The 17,045-nt window shown below is 40.9% G+C and overlaps 2 protein-coding genes across 4 annotated transcripts; one reads left to right on the top strand and one right to left on the bottom strand.

Annotated features, from left to right (window-relative positions):
* Positions 1-244: 244 nt before the first annotated feature.
* fen1 (flap structure-specific endonuclease 1) lies at positions 245-4,745 on the bottom strand. Of its 3 annotated transcripts, none has more exons than XM_068304150.1 (12): positions 4,677-4,745; positions 4,084-4,202; positions 3,560-3,662; positions 3,354-3,456; positions 2,875-2,938; positions 2,546-2,655; positions 2,231-2,367; positions 1,713-1,779; positions 1,383-1,514; positions 1,133-1,284; positions 777-891; positions 245-578 (listed from the first exon to the last, which is right to left on the bottom strand). In XM_068304150.1, the coding sequence occupies exons 2-12, from the start codon at positions 4,163-4,165 to the stop codon at positions 501-503; spliced, it is 1,143 nt and encodes a 380-aa protein (XP_068160251.1). In that variant the 5' UTR covers positions 4,166-4,202; positions 4,677-4,745; the 3' UTR covers positions 245-500. The 3 variants fall into 3 exon arrangements, with proteins under 3 accessions (XP_068160251.1, XP_068160253.1, XP_068160254.1); XM_068304152.1 differs by having other exon boundaries at positions 4,596-4,682; XM_068304153.1 differs by lacking the exon at positions 4,677-4,745 and having other exon boundaries at positions 3,560-3,682; positions 4,084-4,204.
* A 170-nt stretch (positions 4,746-4,915) lies between these two features.
* On the top strand, positions 4,916-12,987 carry tm9sf1 (transmembrane 9 superfamily member 1). Its single transcript, XM_068303944.1, has 9 exons — positions 4,916-5,379; positions 6,444-6,655; positions 7,216-7,347; positions 8,411-8,533; positions 8,730-9,088; positions 9,703-9,857; positions 9,991-10,176; positions 11,032-11,305; positions 11,973-12,987. Exons 2-9 carry the CDS (start codon positions 6,449-6,451, stop codon positions 12,364-12,366), a joined length of 1,830 nt encoding a protein of 609 aa, XP_068160045.1. The 5' UTR covers positions 4,916-5,379; positions 6,444-6,448; the 3' UTR covers positions 12,367-12,987.
* Positions 12,988-17,045: the final 4,058 nt, after the last annotated feature.

The following is a 17,045-nucleotide window of genomic DNA, read 5'->3' as shown; positions in this document are numbered from 1 at the left end:
TCAAGCAAAGCAGATTGAAGACCTTGTGGGAGCTTCAAGAGGAGGGGGTTGAGGATGGAGTGAGAGCATCAGGAACCCCCACACAGACATGTCAAGGAAACGGGCCACAAGTGTCCCATCCCCGAAATTTCTAAACCACTATCTGAATGCACCTCACGCGTACGAAACAAGATGTTTTCAAAAACAAAGTGAACAGAAAACACGACGAAGGCTTTCCACATTATGCTGACCCCAAATGAGGAATAAAGAGGCTTGGACAACTTGTCTCTAAACAGACCTCACTACTTTTATTCAATAATGGCGAGCAAGTTTCAATAAAACCCTGAAACAAGATCCAAGTTGCACATCAACAAAATGCTGTGGTAATGTCCACACAGGTCTTCTGCTAACCACCAAGTTATCAGGCAGCATCTCTCGCTGTGCTGCAGCTTCCTTCTGCTCTGCTAAGTTCATGATAATATTAATGTTAAAGGAATCAAGACAGCTCAGTACTGTACAGCCTATTTTCCCTTCTTAAATTTGCCTGGCGTGGCTCCCGTCTTCTGCTTCTTTTTTGCTGATCCTTTAGTCTCAGGTTCCTATATATGCAAAAAACCAAAAGTCCTTAGTGTCATTCAAAAGGGAAAACAAACATGTAAAGCAAAAACGTGAATTATGTCAGCAGAACGCATCTGTTTCCTACACAAGATTCAATACAAAACATACAACTTTCAAAGCTTCGCTTAGCAGGTTTACTGCAACAAATATGTTCATAGTAGTAGTTTTTCTGAACGTACCTTCCGTTTGGAGGACAGAGATCCGGTGACGGTGAAGAATGAGTCTAGTCGTCCCTGTGTGCTGCCCTGTCGGCTCTTTACAATCTTCTTACAGCCGTTACGCATCCTGTCCTCACTGCACACAGACACGCAAATCATCAGTCAATCCGAGTATATTACCCCCCCCCCACAATGTGACAATGTGATTTTTAACCTTTTATACAATGTCTAATCTACAAAATCAAGCCCAGCATGAACAGATTGTGGGACATAAACCTCACTTTTGTGGAAGGGGTAGTGTCACCGACGGGTCACGTGTTGAATAACCACCTAATATGGCTGCAACCAGTGAAAGTTCATCAATCCAACTTGTTTACCTGAATTGTTTCTCGCTGCACATGAACTGGATCAGTCCCTCTTCGTCAGGCTCACTCCACTTCAACTCCACCGTGGAACAATCCACCACTTCTGGGTTCACAAATAAATCCCTGGCCTCTTTGTACAGCCAGTCCTCTGGGGCAGTGTGTTTCTGCAAGAACACAAGTAAAATACACACAGAGAATAAATATCCAGGCCTGTTTGGTTAAGCTGCCTGAACTTCTGCAATTGTAACAGACACCGGCGTACGTTTAGGTCGATGTTGTCAAGGATTTCCTCAATGCAGCCGTGCTGTTTGATCAGGTCGATGGCTCTCTTTGGTCCAATCCCCTTAATGGTGCCGCAGTAGTCACAGCCCAGCAGAATACACAAGTCTATGAACTAAGGAACACGAAGGACAGAATGGGTTCATGCAAAATGGGCAGAAATATTATTATAACATGTTTTTAAGACGACATTTGGTAAACAGAGTGTGCATCAATATGACAGGAAGAAGTCTTTCTTTAATATTACAAAATATATTGAAAGTTATACAAAAATATATATATTTAAATTTAAAAAAAAGAAAATTTAAACCACCTGCTCATTAGTCAGGCCAATGTCCTGCAGAATTCGACTGAAGTGAAACTCTTGAATGGGAAGTTTCCTACAAAAAAATAAAACCCTGATGTATTATAAAATCCCCCTTTGTGATATATATGGTTCAGGTGAAACAAACTATTATTTCAGCTGGTCTGTAACAGTGTTTATACGTTAATGAAACGAGGATCCAATATGTAACCCCTACTCTGAGAAAGTTCTAGTAATGTGCTAACCTGGTAACAGCTCTGCCATCACTAAAATAGGACATGTAAACTGTAATAAGAATCCAATTGGCTCCATTATGATTCAAAATAATCATGGATATTTGACGAAAATTAACTTAACCAAAGATTCAGCTTTAAGATCAAGTCAGTAAATCACATTTGACATTAAAGGTTGCTTCAGATCCCAACAGCAGCTGACGTCACCTCGGCTCCATTCCCTGAACGCCTCCGCTGCAGAGCAGCATTGAAACACATTTATTGAGCAACAAAGGGATACAGGTTCAACATTACTTGGCTTCGCTGGCGGTGAGGTGTCTGAGAAGGACATTTGTTCCAAAGGTCAGTCCATCCATATCCTCTGTAGCTGTGGCAAAGACTTTTCCTGCTTTAACCAGTGCAGCACAGCTGGCCTCGGCCTCACACGGAGCCTACAGCAGAAAAACCACAATAAACTCATCCCACCTCTACTGTCACAAAATTATTTTTCTGGCATAGAAAACAATACTCCAATTTTATCGAAAAACCTGTGGTGCAATCACAATAAAAGAGCAATTAATTTCTCAAAAACAAGCTTTGAACAAGGGTTATGGCAAAATGCTCCCTTACGTCGATGTATGGGACCCCCATCAGGGTCAGCAGCCTCTTGCACTCATCACCATGCTGCTTGGTAACTTTCACCAGACGCTTGGTGAATTTTTCTATATTCTCTTGTTCCCCTGTGCAAAGACAGAGAACATTTTACATGCAAATGATCAAGACACATGTTAGTGGACTATCGTGGCTCTTGTCAAAAAAAAGTGGCACTTTTAATCTCTTGAAAAAAATTAATGTGTCCGTTAGAATCAACACTAAGAGGATAATAAAGGAACATCGTGATAAACCCATACTGGAACCTTTTCTCTTGCTGAATAAAATAAGAAAAGCAGTGACTGTACCGGCTTCCTGGGCCTGAGCCAACTGTTTCTCAGCTTCTGCCCTTCTCTCTCCCCTCTTATCCAACTGTAGGGAAACAAAAGAGCAACAACAGCATTAGACAAAGACAAAACCGTTGATTTGTGTTGCCATTATTTTCTCATCTGTTGAGAGAAAATTTCATTCTGTAAAACACGTTTTACCCATTTCACTTCACTTCCTTCTGTAAACCGACCCAACACAGGCTGACTTACATTCACAGCTCCTTAACAGCTGACAGCAGTAGACAGTAGCTGTACTGACTACCTCTGACAGTTCTAGTTCAATTTTACCACTTAACTTACACACTACTGGACACATGACAATAGTTTGAATAATTTGAATCCTTCCTTAAAATTAATCTAAACTACTTCTACTTCCATAGACTCAGACATCATTACACAAAATCAGATTTAATCCAATTTAATAAACATTTCCATAATGACAAAAGGCCAATACTAACCTCTGATGACTTCAGCTGAGGGGGCTTGCCATCAAACACATACACAGGTTTGATACCATGTTCAAGCATTCGAATTGTCCTGTAGAACATTCCCATCAGATGGCTGACAAAAAGAGCAAGCAAGTGTCAAAAACAATTCTTCTTGATGCTTTATATATTTAATGCGTCTCCTGCTGACTGAATAAGTCTGAATGTGGTGCTTCTACCTTGTCGTCTCTCCATCATCATTCTGCAGAACATTACCATCCTGCCGCACAGCAATAAGGAACTGGTACATACACATGGAGGCATCAATAGCAATTTTCCTACCTGAAAAATGTTTCAAAAAGCTGTCAAAAAATTATTTTGCATTTTCAGCAAGACATTAAGACAGACACACTAAACATAACAATCTGTTAGAAAGCAAAGAGCTTATAAGAATTTCATTTGCCTTAAACTTAAGACCCACGTTTGGTAAAAGGGACTTCCTGTTGCACTTTGTTACACTTTCAAAAATGGATCATTTGGAGTGGAGTGAATAAAGAGTTAATTCTTCATAAAGGTGTAGTAATTAACTTGACCTACAATCATGAGTCATTTTGGAAACAGTTGTACTGTTTTGACTCATCTTCCATCTTTGTTCAGACACAGCTTTGAACGTATTCATCCAAGGGAGATCTCATTTTCATTTGTAACTCAGACCTCCTAATGTTAAGCAAAAGCATGAAGGAAAGGGTCTTTAAATGGTTACCAAAATAGTTCTTCATGTCTTGCTCTCTGATGGCACCAGGGGCCTGGTCAGCAATCAGCTTTGCAAGTCCGTGTATTCCCATTGTGATGAAATAAACTTTAAATTAAGGTCATCAATGTCTGAGAAGAAAAGTTATGCTTGTTAATAACATTGTCCTTTACATAAACCCAGGTCAATGCTCCATGATCCTAAGATTCAAAATAATTTTATTCGTTACACAAAGGTTTTGGAAATTTCAATTTCATTTTAATGTGGAGCAGTTGGTTCGTGGTTCTATGCTGAAAAACAGATTATCGATTTGCATAGCGTTTAATAAATAAGGCAAGATATGCTCTTAGACACTGAATAACAGTTGTTTTCAAAAATGAGAGGGATGCTAGGCTAGAAGGTAGCTAAGTTTGCTACCTGGAAGGTAGCTAAGTTTGCGGCAAAGAGCTAACTGTTGTTGGAAATGTAGCGAGAGGGTGACTGAAACATAAATAATGATAAATTATTAACAAAGTACATGCCACCTGCTGATTTCAACATTCATCATCTCGTTTCCGTCCGGTTTGAATGAGGTAACATCATCTCATTGTTTACAACACACTCACCTCTCGGCTGTAACAATCTAGTTTGGATCTCCGGCGCGAGAAGATCCGTGTGTTTCGCGGGAAATCCGTTTGCAGACATTACAAATCAATCCATCGAGAACAGAGTCGAGAAATGTCCATATCAACAGTTCATGTTTGATTGCACATGTCTAGTTTGCAACCAGGAAGTACTAAAATGCCATTTCATTGGCTAGTCGGGGTAATAGGAAATCCGGTCTATACAAAAAAAATAATAGACCTAAAGGAAAAGGCGTAAAATGTCGGTTTTTGATGGCGTTGAATAACGCAAATAAAACAAATTAATATCATATTGCTTTTGAAAGAGACACGTGACCCCCCCCGTTGGAAACGGTGAACGTCTTCAGTGTGTTTCTGTTTCTCCGCCCACTCCGGAAAACTCAATCTTATCGTTATTTTTAAAATCTGAGGTGACGTGGAGTCAGCGTCCTCCTCCTCTACACTGTGTCGAGTGGGAATGAAAGTACTTCATGTACCTGGTTGTAAACCCGATGAATATCTGAGATTAGGTTGGGATATCGCCTCAGTGGTTTCCAGTATGTTGAGGTTCTCCGGTGATATTTAGTGTCGGTGCGTGTCGAAGCGGAGAGGAGACTGTCGGGGCCTGGATCAGGAGGAGTCCGGCGGACAGACCGGTTCGGTCGATCTGCAGCGTTCAGACCTCAGTGGAACAACACTGACACTGGCAAGTCGGATTTTATTATTTCGTTGTTTATAATTTACTGCTTTCACCAACCTGGGCCTAAAATTAAAAAAACAACGAGCCCCTTTTGGAATTCAACTACAAACCAGCGTCAGATCTCGTTCAAAATGACTAATAAAAACGATCTGGATTGAATTATGAGTAGCGGTGGAACAACGTGGATTTTGTACCCCTTCTGTTTTTATTTTGGTTGCTGTATAATTATCGTCTCAACATTGACAATATGTGTAAAAAAAAATAAAATAAAAATGTTGATGAAAGCGAATAGACGATCCGGAATACCCAACACTTTCTGGCCCTTAGACACAATGCTCTCATCATCAATTTAAATTTGATAAATCAACATTTAATGAATGTCGAAAAAGCAGACGGACAAATAAACGATGATGGATGATCACATTACATCCTCGAACTGTCATTGGTGGATGTGATTATCACATTACACAATGTAGAGGTTATTATAGCCTTGTGTGGTTTGATACATCATACTGTCGTGCTTACTTAAGTTGTTAAGTCGATGTTAGTACAAGGAGTGACCCTTATGCTCTGTTCCTGCTCTTATTCATTGTCAAATCCTTGAACACATTGTCAGCTTTTGAAAAGGAGGCATTCCATTGCTGTTCAGGCGAAAATGTCTTGAAATTCCAGATCTTCAGCTGTGACACTACTCAGGAGACAAGTGTATAATCCCAGGAGACAAGCATAGGTCTGAAAAATAAAAATACGCTACTCAAATAAGGTTTGTCTGACATGTCATATTCATTGTGTCACAAATTCAAAATTAGATTGTTCAGAGTTATTTAATTGTATTCAGAGAATTACTAAAACTGAAGAATTTCAATTGGGGTTTTGTAATTTCTTCCTTTTTTATTAGTAGGTTGAGCGAGGGATGCTGCATGGAAACTCCTTTTTCTACCAAATGATGTATTATGTATAAAAACATCGGTACAAGCACATTTTGTGACTTGTCAAGTGTCCGGGTGTTCAGTCCGTTTTGAATGATTTCTGCTCCTCATGAATTGATGATGCATCTGTCTTTGCCGCAGGGGTCATGCAGTGTGGAACTGGACACCTACCAGGACGCTGCCAGAGGACGATGGGCCTGCTCTGCATCTTGATTCTGTTCTTGTTCTGTGGCTGGACAGTGGGCTACAAGCAGGGTGACAATGTGACTCTCTATGTCAACAAAGTGGGCCCTTATCATAACCCCCAGGAGACGTATCACTACTACACACTGCCTGTGTGCAGGCCGGACAAGGTTAGCCTTTGGTCATGTGTTACTGTATATTAATGCACTCCTGTAATTCAAACAGAAAACTAGAGATTCTTTGTCACGCTATGGAAGGGACAACACACACGGTCTGACATGTTTTGTAAACAGCTTGTCATCTCAAAGATGCTTCAGCTTCATGTAGCAATAAAATTTGTGATTTCATGTAAGGCCATGAAACCATTGCACCGATGAAATGACTCAAAGACAGCGTTTTACGTATTTATTTATTTTTGTGCTCCTGGGATGAGGTTGTGGAAGTTAAAATGGCTTTTATTTCAAACTTAATTTCAGGCTTTACCAGAAAAAAGATTGGATTAACACATTTTGATGTGTTCGGAAAAAAAGATTGTTCTCTAGGAGACAGAAACCATGGTACCATAAAATAAGATGGGTAGAAACTTCATTGGATAAATTTCGATATCCTACATTAAGTGATGATGTGAAATGATATGTTTTAATTTTTATTTCCTAGAATATTTCTTTGCAAAATGATCTGCTTTGCTTATAAAACAATTCCTCACTAATGCTTCATGTCTCTTCTTCAGGTGAATCACAAGTCCCTGAGTCTGGGAGAAGTGTTGGATGGTGACCGTATGGCAGAATCTTTATATCACATTCCATTCAGAGAGAATGTGGAGAGAAAAGTTCTTTGCCATCTCACTCTTTCTGAGAAGCAGGTATTACTAGTACAGGATTGTCAGAATTGTTTGAAATTTGATGTACTGTTCTCAAAGTGGATTTTATATTGAGTCTTAAAACGAAACATTCTTGTGTAATATTTCCTCAAATAAATGGTTTTCACTATTAGATGATCTATTGCATCAGATTCGAGCTTTATAAATAATTTGTATGGTTAAAGTTTCATTACTCCATTTGCTTAAATATATGAGATGAAAGAACTATACTGAAGCTTTTACATTGATGTTTATAATTACGGTGTGCTAACAGCTTTCATGTCTATGTATAAGTCTGGAAATCTGATGATATTACTGTGTATAATCATAACAGCAAAATCATTTTAACTTTTATATGTTAAATCAGTATTCTCAAACCTTTTTTTTTATACCACCGACCAGTTAAACGTCAGACAATACTTTCACAGACTGGCCTTTAAGGTGTGGCACATAGACACAATAAAATGATACGACTAGCATAAAAACTGTTTATTCTAAATATAATAATAAACGTGAGTCCTATGTGTATTGACTTTATTAGCAGCGTCCTTGTAACATCCAGCCAACCTTTGTTATTTGTTTGTTTTATGAGTTTGGCAGATTGAGCGGTAATGTATTCTGTGTTAATAGCCAGAGTCACCCTTTTAAGAAGGTAGTCATGTGACCGAGGCAAGCATTTTGACGTGTCAAAAGTGTCTCATAGACAGATGTGGAGGAGAGAATCTGGTAATTTTCCAAAACAAACATCGTTCAGCATCTGATAATAAGTGAAACAGAAATAATGTAAGTTCTGTATTCTTTCTGTGGCTCAGTAGCGATTGACCCACAGACCGGTGCCGGCCCGCAGCAGGGGGCTTGGGGACCACTGTGCATTGCACAGTGGTCTGCATTGCAAAAGTGTAATGTAACTGGACACAATCATCCCAAATGGTTTACTGAATCAGGCTGGAATTCCAACAACAGATACAAAAATCGTTCACGGTCATCATTCATCTTCTGTAGATCAATGAATGAAACATTTAAAACCTGTGGAATGTGATGATGGTTCTTTGTGTGTGTGTGTCAGGTCGACCAGCTTCGTGAGGCCATCGAGGAATTGTTCTACTTTGAATTTGTCCTGGATGATATTCCAATCTGGGGTTTTGTAGGATATATTGAGGAGAGTGGCTTCCTCCCTCACAGCCACAAGGTAACTGGTACTGTGTTGATGGGATGTGTGGAACATAAATGAATGAAATATATATATATATATATATATATATATATATATATATATGTCTTTTACCAGTGTTAAACCACATTCTCTTTGATTGTGAGTATTTGTCAGTTCCTCACCCTTTCCCGTTCCTTTTTCCACTCTTTACCGTTTTCCTTCCCTTCAACAGGTGAGTTTATGGACTCATCTGGACTTCAACATCGAGTACAACGGCGACTCTGTCATTTTCGCCAATGTCTCCGTAAAAGAAATTAAACCCGTCCCCCTAGAGGAGGGGGCAGGTGCAGCGATTGGTGGAGTGGGGGTGGGTGGAGGCAGCCTGATGGTCACCCACACCTACAGCGTGCACTGGTTTGAGTCCACCTTGCCTCACTCCAGGAGGGCCGAGCGTCTCCGGGACTATTCATTCTTTCCTAAAACATTGGAGATCCACTGGCTGTCCATCATTAACTCACTGGTTCTGGTGGTGCTGCTGCTGGGTTTCGTCATCATCATCCTCATGCGGGTCCTCAAAAATGATTTTGCCAGGTTGGTCTTGTGTGAAAAGCTTCGTTGACAAAATGCTCAGTGCAGACCAGAATCACTTTGGCAAATAAAATCCCAAAAACTTAGTCATAAAGCTATTGAAATGTCTATAGCGTAGCTTTGTGTTTGTTTTTTTGCTTGTTTTTTGTTTGTTTGTTTTTGGGGCCAGTCACTTTGGAGTGTGAGCTGACCGTTGGAGATGTCAGCTCACCTCCCAAGCACTGCCCTTGAGCAAGGCGCCGTGCCATTTACAAGTTGCTCACAGGAGCAACCACTCTACCACTCTACCTCTCCCTCACCTGCATGCCTACAGGCCCCTTGTGTGTGTTTGTGTTACACACCTGTACACACTATATATGCATGTACCCACTAACCTGTGTGTAGAGTGGATTCTTAATTTCCCTTCGGGGATTAAAACTGTTAATTAAAAATAAGTAAAAAAATAAGTATCTTCGGCGCGTGTACATTGATATCTCTTGTGCACGCCTCCATCTGACAATTCACACTGACCACTACAGCTTTTATTTCTAACACTGCACTTAAAATTCTTCTGTAGCTGTCTATGAATCAGAAACATAACAACACGCTTGATGAAAAACTCTTTTGCTTCTCTGCAGGTATAATGTGGAAGAGGATGGAAGCTGTGATGATCTGGATCAGGGAGACAACGGCTGGAAGATTATACACACTGATGTCTTCAGATTTCCGCCTTACAAAAGCCTGCTGTGTGCCGTGCTGGGAGTCGGGGCTCAGTTCCTCACCCTTGCCACAGGTGAGTCTTCATTCTCACTGCTGAAAGTTATCTGTTTAAGTATGAACTGTCTTTTAGGTGAGAAGCCCAAAAACATCTACGACCCATGCAGATATTTTGTCTAGCCCCTCTTAATGTCACCTCATTGCTGTAGGAATCATCATCATGGCACTGCTTGGAATGTTCAGCATGCACCGCCATGGCGCCATCAACTCTGCTGCTATCGTCCTGTATGCTCTGACCAGCTGCGTGTCAGGCTACGTGTCCTGCAGCTTCTACACGCAGATCAACGGCCAGCACTGGGTGTGGAACATCATCCTTACATCGTCACTCTTCTCCGGTGAGTCTACTGAAGTGGGTCTGGGCTCAGTTCACATTTTTGTTATAAAAACTATGTGCCTGTAGTCCTAGTCTGTATATTAATGGAAATCTTTGTGTAATGGATGTATATATTATTCCCGGATTCATATCTAATTAAACCATCTGTATTTGCTTATTAATATCCTCACAGTTAATGGGATCAGATTACTGCAGCTGCTGTTTGCCACAACTTGGTATTTATTTCCAATCCTCACTGAGTTGTTCCTCTTTTAATTTTCCATTTTTGTATAGAAATTGGATCATCAAATTGAAGAAAGATGCTTGGAAAAATATAACAGATGACATATTTCATTTAAAAAATCTTCACTATGGTCTCTGTTGGTTATGAAAAGCTTGAACCTTCTACACTGAATTCGTTGCAAAATACATTCAAATATTTAAATTCAATTTAAAAATGTATTTTTATAATCCTGAACATTTGACATAAATATCCGAACAGTTGCTTCTAGTATACTAGTATTAACATTTAGACATTAAAGTGGAGTTATTCCATAGAGCCCTAATGGATGACATATTTCTAAAAAACAAAAATACGACTCAATCAGAAGAGGCAGCCACCATGAGTATGTAGTAAAGAATAATGCTTCTCTGAAAAGTTAAAGATTCATTGATTTACCACAGCGCTCAGTCTTTGCAGGAGTATTTTATTAAGGTAGAAATTTATAAAACTTCCAAAGCACAGGAGAGATCCTGGTCTAACTGATCATGGGCATAATAGATTCATTTTTTGTGAATGTGGAAAGCTACGGAATTATTTGCAATAGTTTAAAAACCAATGGCTGCCCTTTTTTCACTCTGACATTCATTCTCACAGCTCCTCTGTTCCTAACATGGAGTGTGGTGAACTCCATTCACTGGTATAGCGGCTCCACCCAGGCGCTGCCAGCCACCACTGTGCTCCTCTTGCTGGGAGCCTGGGTGCTGGTTGGCTTCCCGCTGACAGTCATTGGTGGAATTGTGGGAAAGAACCGAGCCGGCAGCTTCCAGGCACCCTGCCGCACCCGTAACATTGCCCGACAGATCCCTACACAGCCCTGGTACAAACACACGGTTGTACACATGGCCATTGGCGGCTTCCTCCCATTCAGGTAAGCTGTTTCTAGCTTTGACAAAAAAGTTTTAAGGCTGCACTGCCAAAACTTTGGCTGGCAGTTCATCTTTTTTTTGCCACTGTGAATAGTTATCTTGTAGCATTTGTCAGATTCTTTTGAGTACAACAGTCCCTCATCAATGGCGGTTCTAAAAATAACCCGCAATAGGCAAAATTTGCAGTCATCTGGTTTTTTGCAGTAATTATAGATGTTTTAAGGAAGTAAAACTCCTCACTACACATTTTAGACACCCTTCTCAAACAGGTATTAACATTTTCACACTTTTCTCTCTGGTTTAAACACTCTCAAAGGTAAAACCATGGTTGAAAGATAAGGCCAATGTTTTAGAATAAAGACTCGCACTGCTAGCGATCAAAGATATAAATATAACATGCAAAATTGCACTAAAAAAATCCATAAAAATGCAAGGCCACAAACAAAGAATTGCGTTATAGCGAGGGACCACTGAATCATTTTATCCTATTTCATGATAGAATTATTTAGTCCTATAAAGTTTTTTTAATTTATAAAATCTTATCTCCAAACTGTATTGAAAGTGTTACTTTTGCGTCATCACACCTGGGTTACCACAATAAACGTATTTACTTCTTTGGTTTTATCATTTACATACACTCATACCCTCGCTGTCTGTTGTCTCCCTTAGTGCCATCTCAGTGGAGTTGTACTACATCTTTGCCACCGTGTGGGGTAGAGAGTACTACACCCTCTATGGCATCCTGCTGTGTGTCTTTGCCATCCTCCTTTCCGTAGGCGCCTGCATCTCGGTGGCGCTCACTTACTTCCTGCTGTCCGGCGAGGACTACCGTTGGTGGTGGCGGAGCGTGCTCAGCACTGGCTCCACCGGCCTTTTCATCTTCGTCTACTCAGTTTTCTACTACCGGAACCGTTCCTCCATGAGTGGCCTGGTGCAGACGACGGAGTTCTTTGGTTACTCTCTGCTCACGGCAATGGTCTTCTCACTGATGCTGGGAAGTGTGTCGTTCTGGGCCTCACTGGCGTTTATTCGCTACATCTACCGCAGCCTCAAGATGGATTAAACAGAAGATATGCATACAGGCACACAGCTACATACATTGACTGTCGTCATTTCCGCCTTCACACACAACATACACCTCCTACAGGGGTCAATTGAAGGAGAAATGGGGACCTTGTTTTGATTTGGCAGGCTTGTTATCAAGCTAGAGCTGTCGTAGGAATAAGGGATAATTTGCTCAATAGCTGAAAAAGTGAAGGTTTATCATGTGAGTACGAATAGCATGGGATATTTCTGTACAAAGGGGGTGATTGGGTCCCATCAGGAGTGAATGAGTAAAATGCACGTTGATTTTGAGTGACCGGATTGAATCTTTGTGTGCTGCTGTGTAGCATCATTTTGTCCTACAGGTTCTTTCAGGGCTTATATCCATTATATATCATATCAGTTACCTATAGCTATGTGGCAGTGTGCAGTTAATACTCCCCTGCACTTACAAATATGGCAACCCTGTTAGAGAAAATTTACAGCCGCAGTTAAGCTACACGTGATCAGGAAGACATGGATAAAATTAATGCCTTTTAAACTGATGAGCTACTGCAAAATGTTGGTGATGGGAACAATTTCATTGTCTGATTTTGCTTCTGATGTAAATAGTCTTTTAAATAAAATGGTTTTAATAAGATTCAAAAAACTCCTGTCAATTTTTTTCAAGAATGACATTCATTTAAGTTTTTGGCTTCAAACACAATATTCAATTTACCGCAAATGACTAAAACTTGAAAGACATGCATTAGATTGATTTATAGAAATGTGATGTGTCTCATGAAGACATTGCCTGCCACCCTCTGGCACAGAGGAAACATTGCAGGCCTTCTCTGTACATGTTTTTCCTTTTCACTCCTGCAGATAGTCTCACTTAAACAATTATGTACAGTAACAATGAAGTAAGTGCAATACCAAAGTGCATCTCTATTGAATAAAAAAGTAAAAAGCGTTCTTGTATCACACTGTAAAAAACTAAATGACATCAAATACATGTTTAAAAAAGTTTCAGGGTAAAATCCGCATGAATGCAGCCAGTATAGTACAGCTATCTGACAGAACGAACTCATTAACCAGTAAGTCTAGATAATACGATCAAACAATTACTGGCCGACATCACCCAAAATGGCATTTAGGTCATCTTGTCCAATCAAAATGTCAAAATCATAGTCAGCTGTAGCCATGCCTGCCGAGTAGAAATCAAACAGGTCATCTTCCTCGTGGTTGGTGCCTGGAAGCATTGACCAGCCACTGGTCTGTGGCTTTTCGGGCACTGTAGCCTGGTTTGGATAAGAACAACTTGTGGGGTTGTCAACTGTTCCCCCCGAGCCACTGGGGAGGAGACCAGGTGATTCTTGGACACAAAGAACCATGGGGTAGCCAGAAGACGCTCCTTGGACACCGAAACCAGACGAGTAAAATGCAGGCTGTCCATGGACACCAGACACCATGGAGTAGTCAGAAGATGCTCCATGGACACCAGACACCATAGAGTAGTCAGAAGATGCTCCATGGACACCAGACACCATGGAGTAGTCAGAAGATGCTCCATGGACACCAGACACCATAGAGTAAGCAGAAGATGCTCCATGGACACCAGACACCATAGAGTAGTCAGAAGATGCTCCATGGACACCAGGCACCATAGAGTAGTCAGAAGATGCTCCATGGACACCAGGCACCATAGAGTAGTCAGAAGATGCTCCATGGACACCAGACACCATAGAGTAGTCAGAAGATGCTCCATGGACACCAGGCACCATAGAGTAGTCAGAAGATGCTCCATGGACACCCAAGCCATTGGGGTGGACATCAGGTCTTCCATCGACACCAGGTGTCATGGGGTAGCTACAAGATGCTCCATGGACACTATAGCCCACAGCATCACCATTTAAAAACGTGTTCTGTGGAGCAGGTTCCTGGACAGTTGCCCCCATCATGTGCTGGGGCAGAGGATTTGCATGTCCTTGATACTAAAAGACAAGTCAAAAAATGTAGAGAATCTGTTACTACCATTTAACAATGGTTCAACCCTCTGAGATCATAAATGGACTTGCTCTGACATCATGTTCTAACACTATAGTGGAAGCATTGAAGTAAAAATGCACAACCCACAAATCACGTTGCATACTGCCAAATGAGAGCTACTTACAGTCTGCACATGTGAGGGAACAGATCCACCAGCTGGTGTGACTCTACTGGAGCCATTGCGCTCAGACTCCCAGCGATTTACATTCGGTTTTCTCTTTACCTTCATCCGTTGGTTCTGGAACCAAGTCTTGACCTTCAAACAAGGACATGCAGTTAAGTGAACAACAACATCGCCATGTCTGTAGTTCAACAACGTTTTAAAAATTCTCACCTGTTTGTGGGTCAGTCCTGTTCTTTGTTCCAAGTTGTACATTTCATCTTTGGAGGGGTATTTCTTCACATTGAAGGCCTGGACCAGGATTTTAAGCTGACTTCTTGAGAAGAGTGTTCGCCCGCTTTGTTTTGGCTGATGTGAGACAGTGGAGAGTTGAGCTGGGCTGCCTCTGCCGCAACTACACCAAACTAAGGGAGAAGAATGAAACTGAGCGGTACTCGAAATGGAATCAGTTCAGTTACATCCAGGATTAAGAAATACGGACCAGGATAAATCCAGCTCGGATCGCTGGTGGAGCCGCTGCCCGTCTGCTGGACCTCATTCCGGGGCAGAGGATCTGTGTCGGTGCTGCCAGGTTGGACAACATTCGCTCCCTGAACGGAGGGGCGCTTCTCTGCGGTGTCCGGAGGGGACCTCCCGGTTCTGGTGGGGGCCCTTTGGCGGGTTTGTTCTACTTCTGGGTTCTTGGTATTTCTCACACAGGCGAGGTCCGGTACTTCTGGTGTCTGGTTCAGGTAGAGATCGTCTGTGTCGTGGTAGAAACTTGATTCCCTGCGTGGGTCATATTGAATCAACACGGAGCGCGACATTCCACGTGTTGAGCTGCAACGAGAAACACGCAATAAAACGGCGCCCAGCAGGAGCAGAAGTTGCTTCAGATCCAGCAAAGAAGTCCACCGACCACACGGAATAAAACTCGATCGTCACCTGTTAAGTCACAAAACGGCGTTAAACGTTTGCCCCCCCCCCACCTGCCCGGTGGCTCTTTTTAAATGCCCCAGCGCCTCATTGGTCGTCTTCTCAATTACTTCTCAATTTCAGGTTCCAGACAAAAGAATAAAAAGAAGGTGAAACAGACTCCAATAAAAAGGACTGAATTCGGTAACTGTGTTGGTCTATGCTTATCAAAATATATATTTTACATGTAAACATGGATTTTCTATTCTTGATGTTTTTTACACTACATATCAATCAGTGTGTCAACAAAATAGAGAATATTAATTCATTGTTTATTTGGTTCTACATTGTTGCCTTTGTTGGCATTTCATGAAATGTGATTTATTGTAACGGGGAATGTGTTCATGTCTGCCAGATGGGACTTTTAATTTAATTTAATTTTAATACACAATTTGTGTTGGTATCATGTTACCAGTGACAACCCAACTCATTAAGAGAGCTGTAACATTAAAGAACCAGATGCAAACAGGCGAAAATAAAATTATTTAATAAACCAAGAATTTTTTAAACCCTTCGCATAGGGGAGTTTTACGTTAAAAAAAAAAAACAGCGATAGATTCTGCTCAAAGCAACAAAGAAACATAACCAAATCAGGACCTCAAAAATAGGACTAAAGATTTTATCAATCGAGTTGCAAGAAGAATGGGAACAAAAACCTGCTGAATCCTCCTGATGTGATACAAAAACAGAAGGAAGCATCCCTAGAGTGTAAAACAGGCAGATTCTACGAAGCTGAGATAAATTCTGAATTGCTGAGTCCTTTTTCAGAAGCTGTCAAAACAGTCCAAAATTTCCCAACCTGCCAGCAGGAGGACTGCACACATGAAAATCCAGCCTCCACAGCAGCAGCAGATTTGAACGCTGCCCCTCTGATTGATGCCCAGGTGTTGGTGTGAGGGGGCGTGTTGGACCAATCAGGAGCCAGGGTGGAACCAGGAAGTAGGAGGAGCCAGGTCCAGAGAGGAGCGAGGCCGAAGACTGAAGGGAACCAAACAGAAAAATGCACACACGTCCACCCAGACATGTTGGGCCGCAAATTTACTTATAAAAAATGATCTTCACTTAAAGGAATATGATATGTGATGGAACTGAGAGGAATACTGTTTAAGTGCACTCAGTACCTGTAACTGTTGACTTACAAAGGGTCAATCACAATTTCATATTTATTCTGAACAGGTTGCTTTGTCAGTAGATTAGCTGGAGTGTTTTTGTAAATGATGAGTGTACAGAATCCTTTAACGGCATGATTAGTAATTTTTTATGGGTTTTAATCCCAAATAAGTAGACCACTATAGCTTTTTGTGCGGAAAAAAATTATAGATCAGAAATATTTGTAATCATTATTATTGTTGAAGATTAAGAAATCCCTGTTTAAATGTAAAGTAAATACAATTTAAAAACACTTACTCAGAAGTATGTGACCATGATGTTTGGAAGTGTTGTCCGTGAGAAGTAACCCAAAAATGTTTATTTGACTTGTGTTAACGTAAACAGACACAAGATTTTGTTATTATAATTTAGTCTATTGCTGCATGGTGAAGTATAGGGCAACACCAAAAATAAAATTTTGACATTACAAACATCTGAGACCAACA

The sequence above is a fragment of the Antennarius striatus genome, chromosome 20, assembly GCF_040054535.1.
Source record: "Antennarius striatus isolate MH-2024 chromosome 20, ASM4005453v1, whole genome shotgun sequence".
In the NCBI taxonomy this organism is placed as follows: Eukaryota; Metazoa; Chordata; class Actinopteri; order Lophiiformes; family Antennariidae; genus Antennarius; species Antennarius striatus.
The sequence above is the reverse complement of the archived record's forward strand: the minus strand, read 5'-3'. Positions and strand labels throughout refer to the sequence as shown.

Coding starts and splice junctions, on each gene's coding strand:
- tm9sf1 (XM_068303944.1), top strand. CDS start 6,449: ATGCAGTGTGGAACTGGACACCTACCAGGACGCTGCCAGAGGACGATG. Junction 9,089..9,702: donor CTCAAAAATGATTTTGCCAG/GTTGGTCTTGTG, acceptor GCTTCTCTGCAG/GTATAATGTGGAAGAGGATG. Junction 11,306..11,972: donor GGCGGCTTCCTCCCATTCAG/GTAAGCTGTTTC, acceptor TGTCTCCCTTAG/TGCCATCTCAGTGGAGTTGT.
- fen1 (XM_068304150.1), bottom strand. CDS start 4,165: ATGGGAATACACGGACTTGCAAAGCTGATTGCTGACCAGGCCCCTGGT. Junction 3,457..3,559: donor GATGATGGAGAGACGACAAG/GTAGAAGCACCA, acceptor TCTTTTTGTCAG/CCATCTGATGGGAATGTTCT. Junction 1,780..2,230: donor CTCACCGCCAGCGAAGCCAA/GTAATGTTGAAC, acceptor ATTTTTTTGTAG/GAAACTTCCCATTCAAGAGT.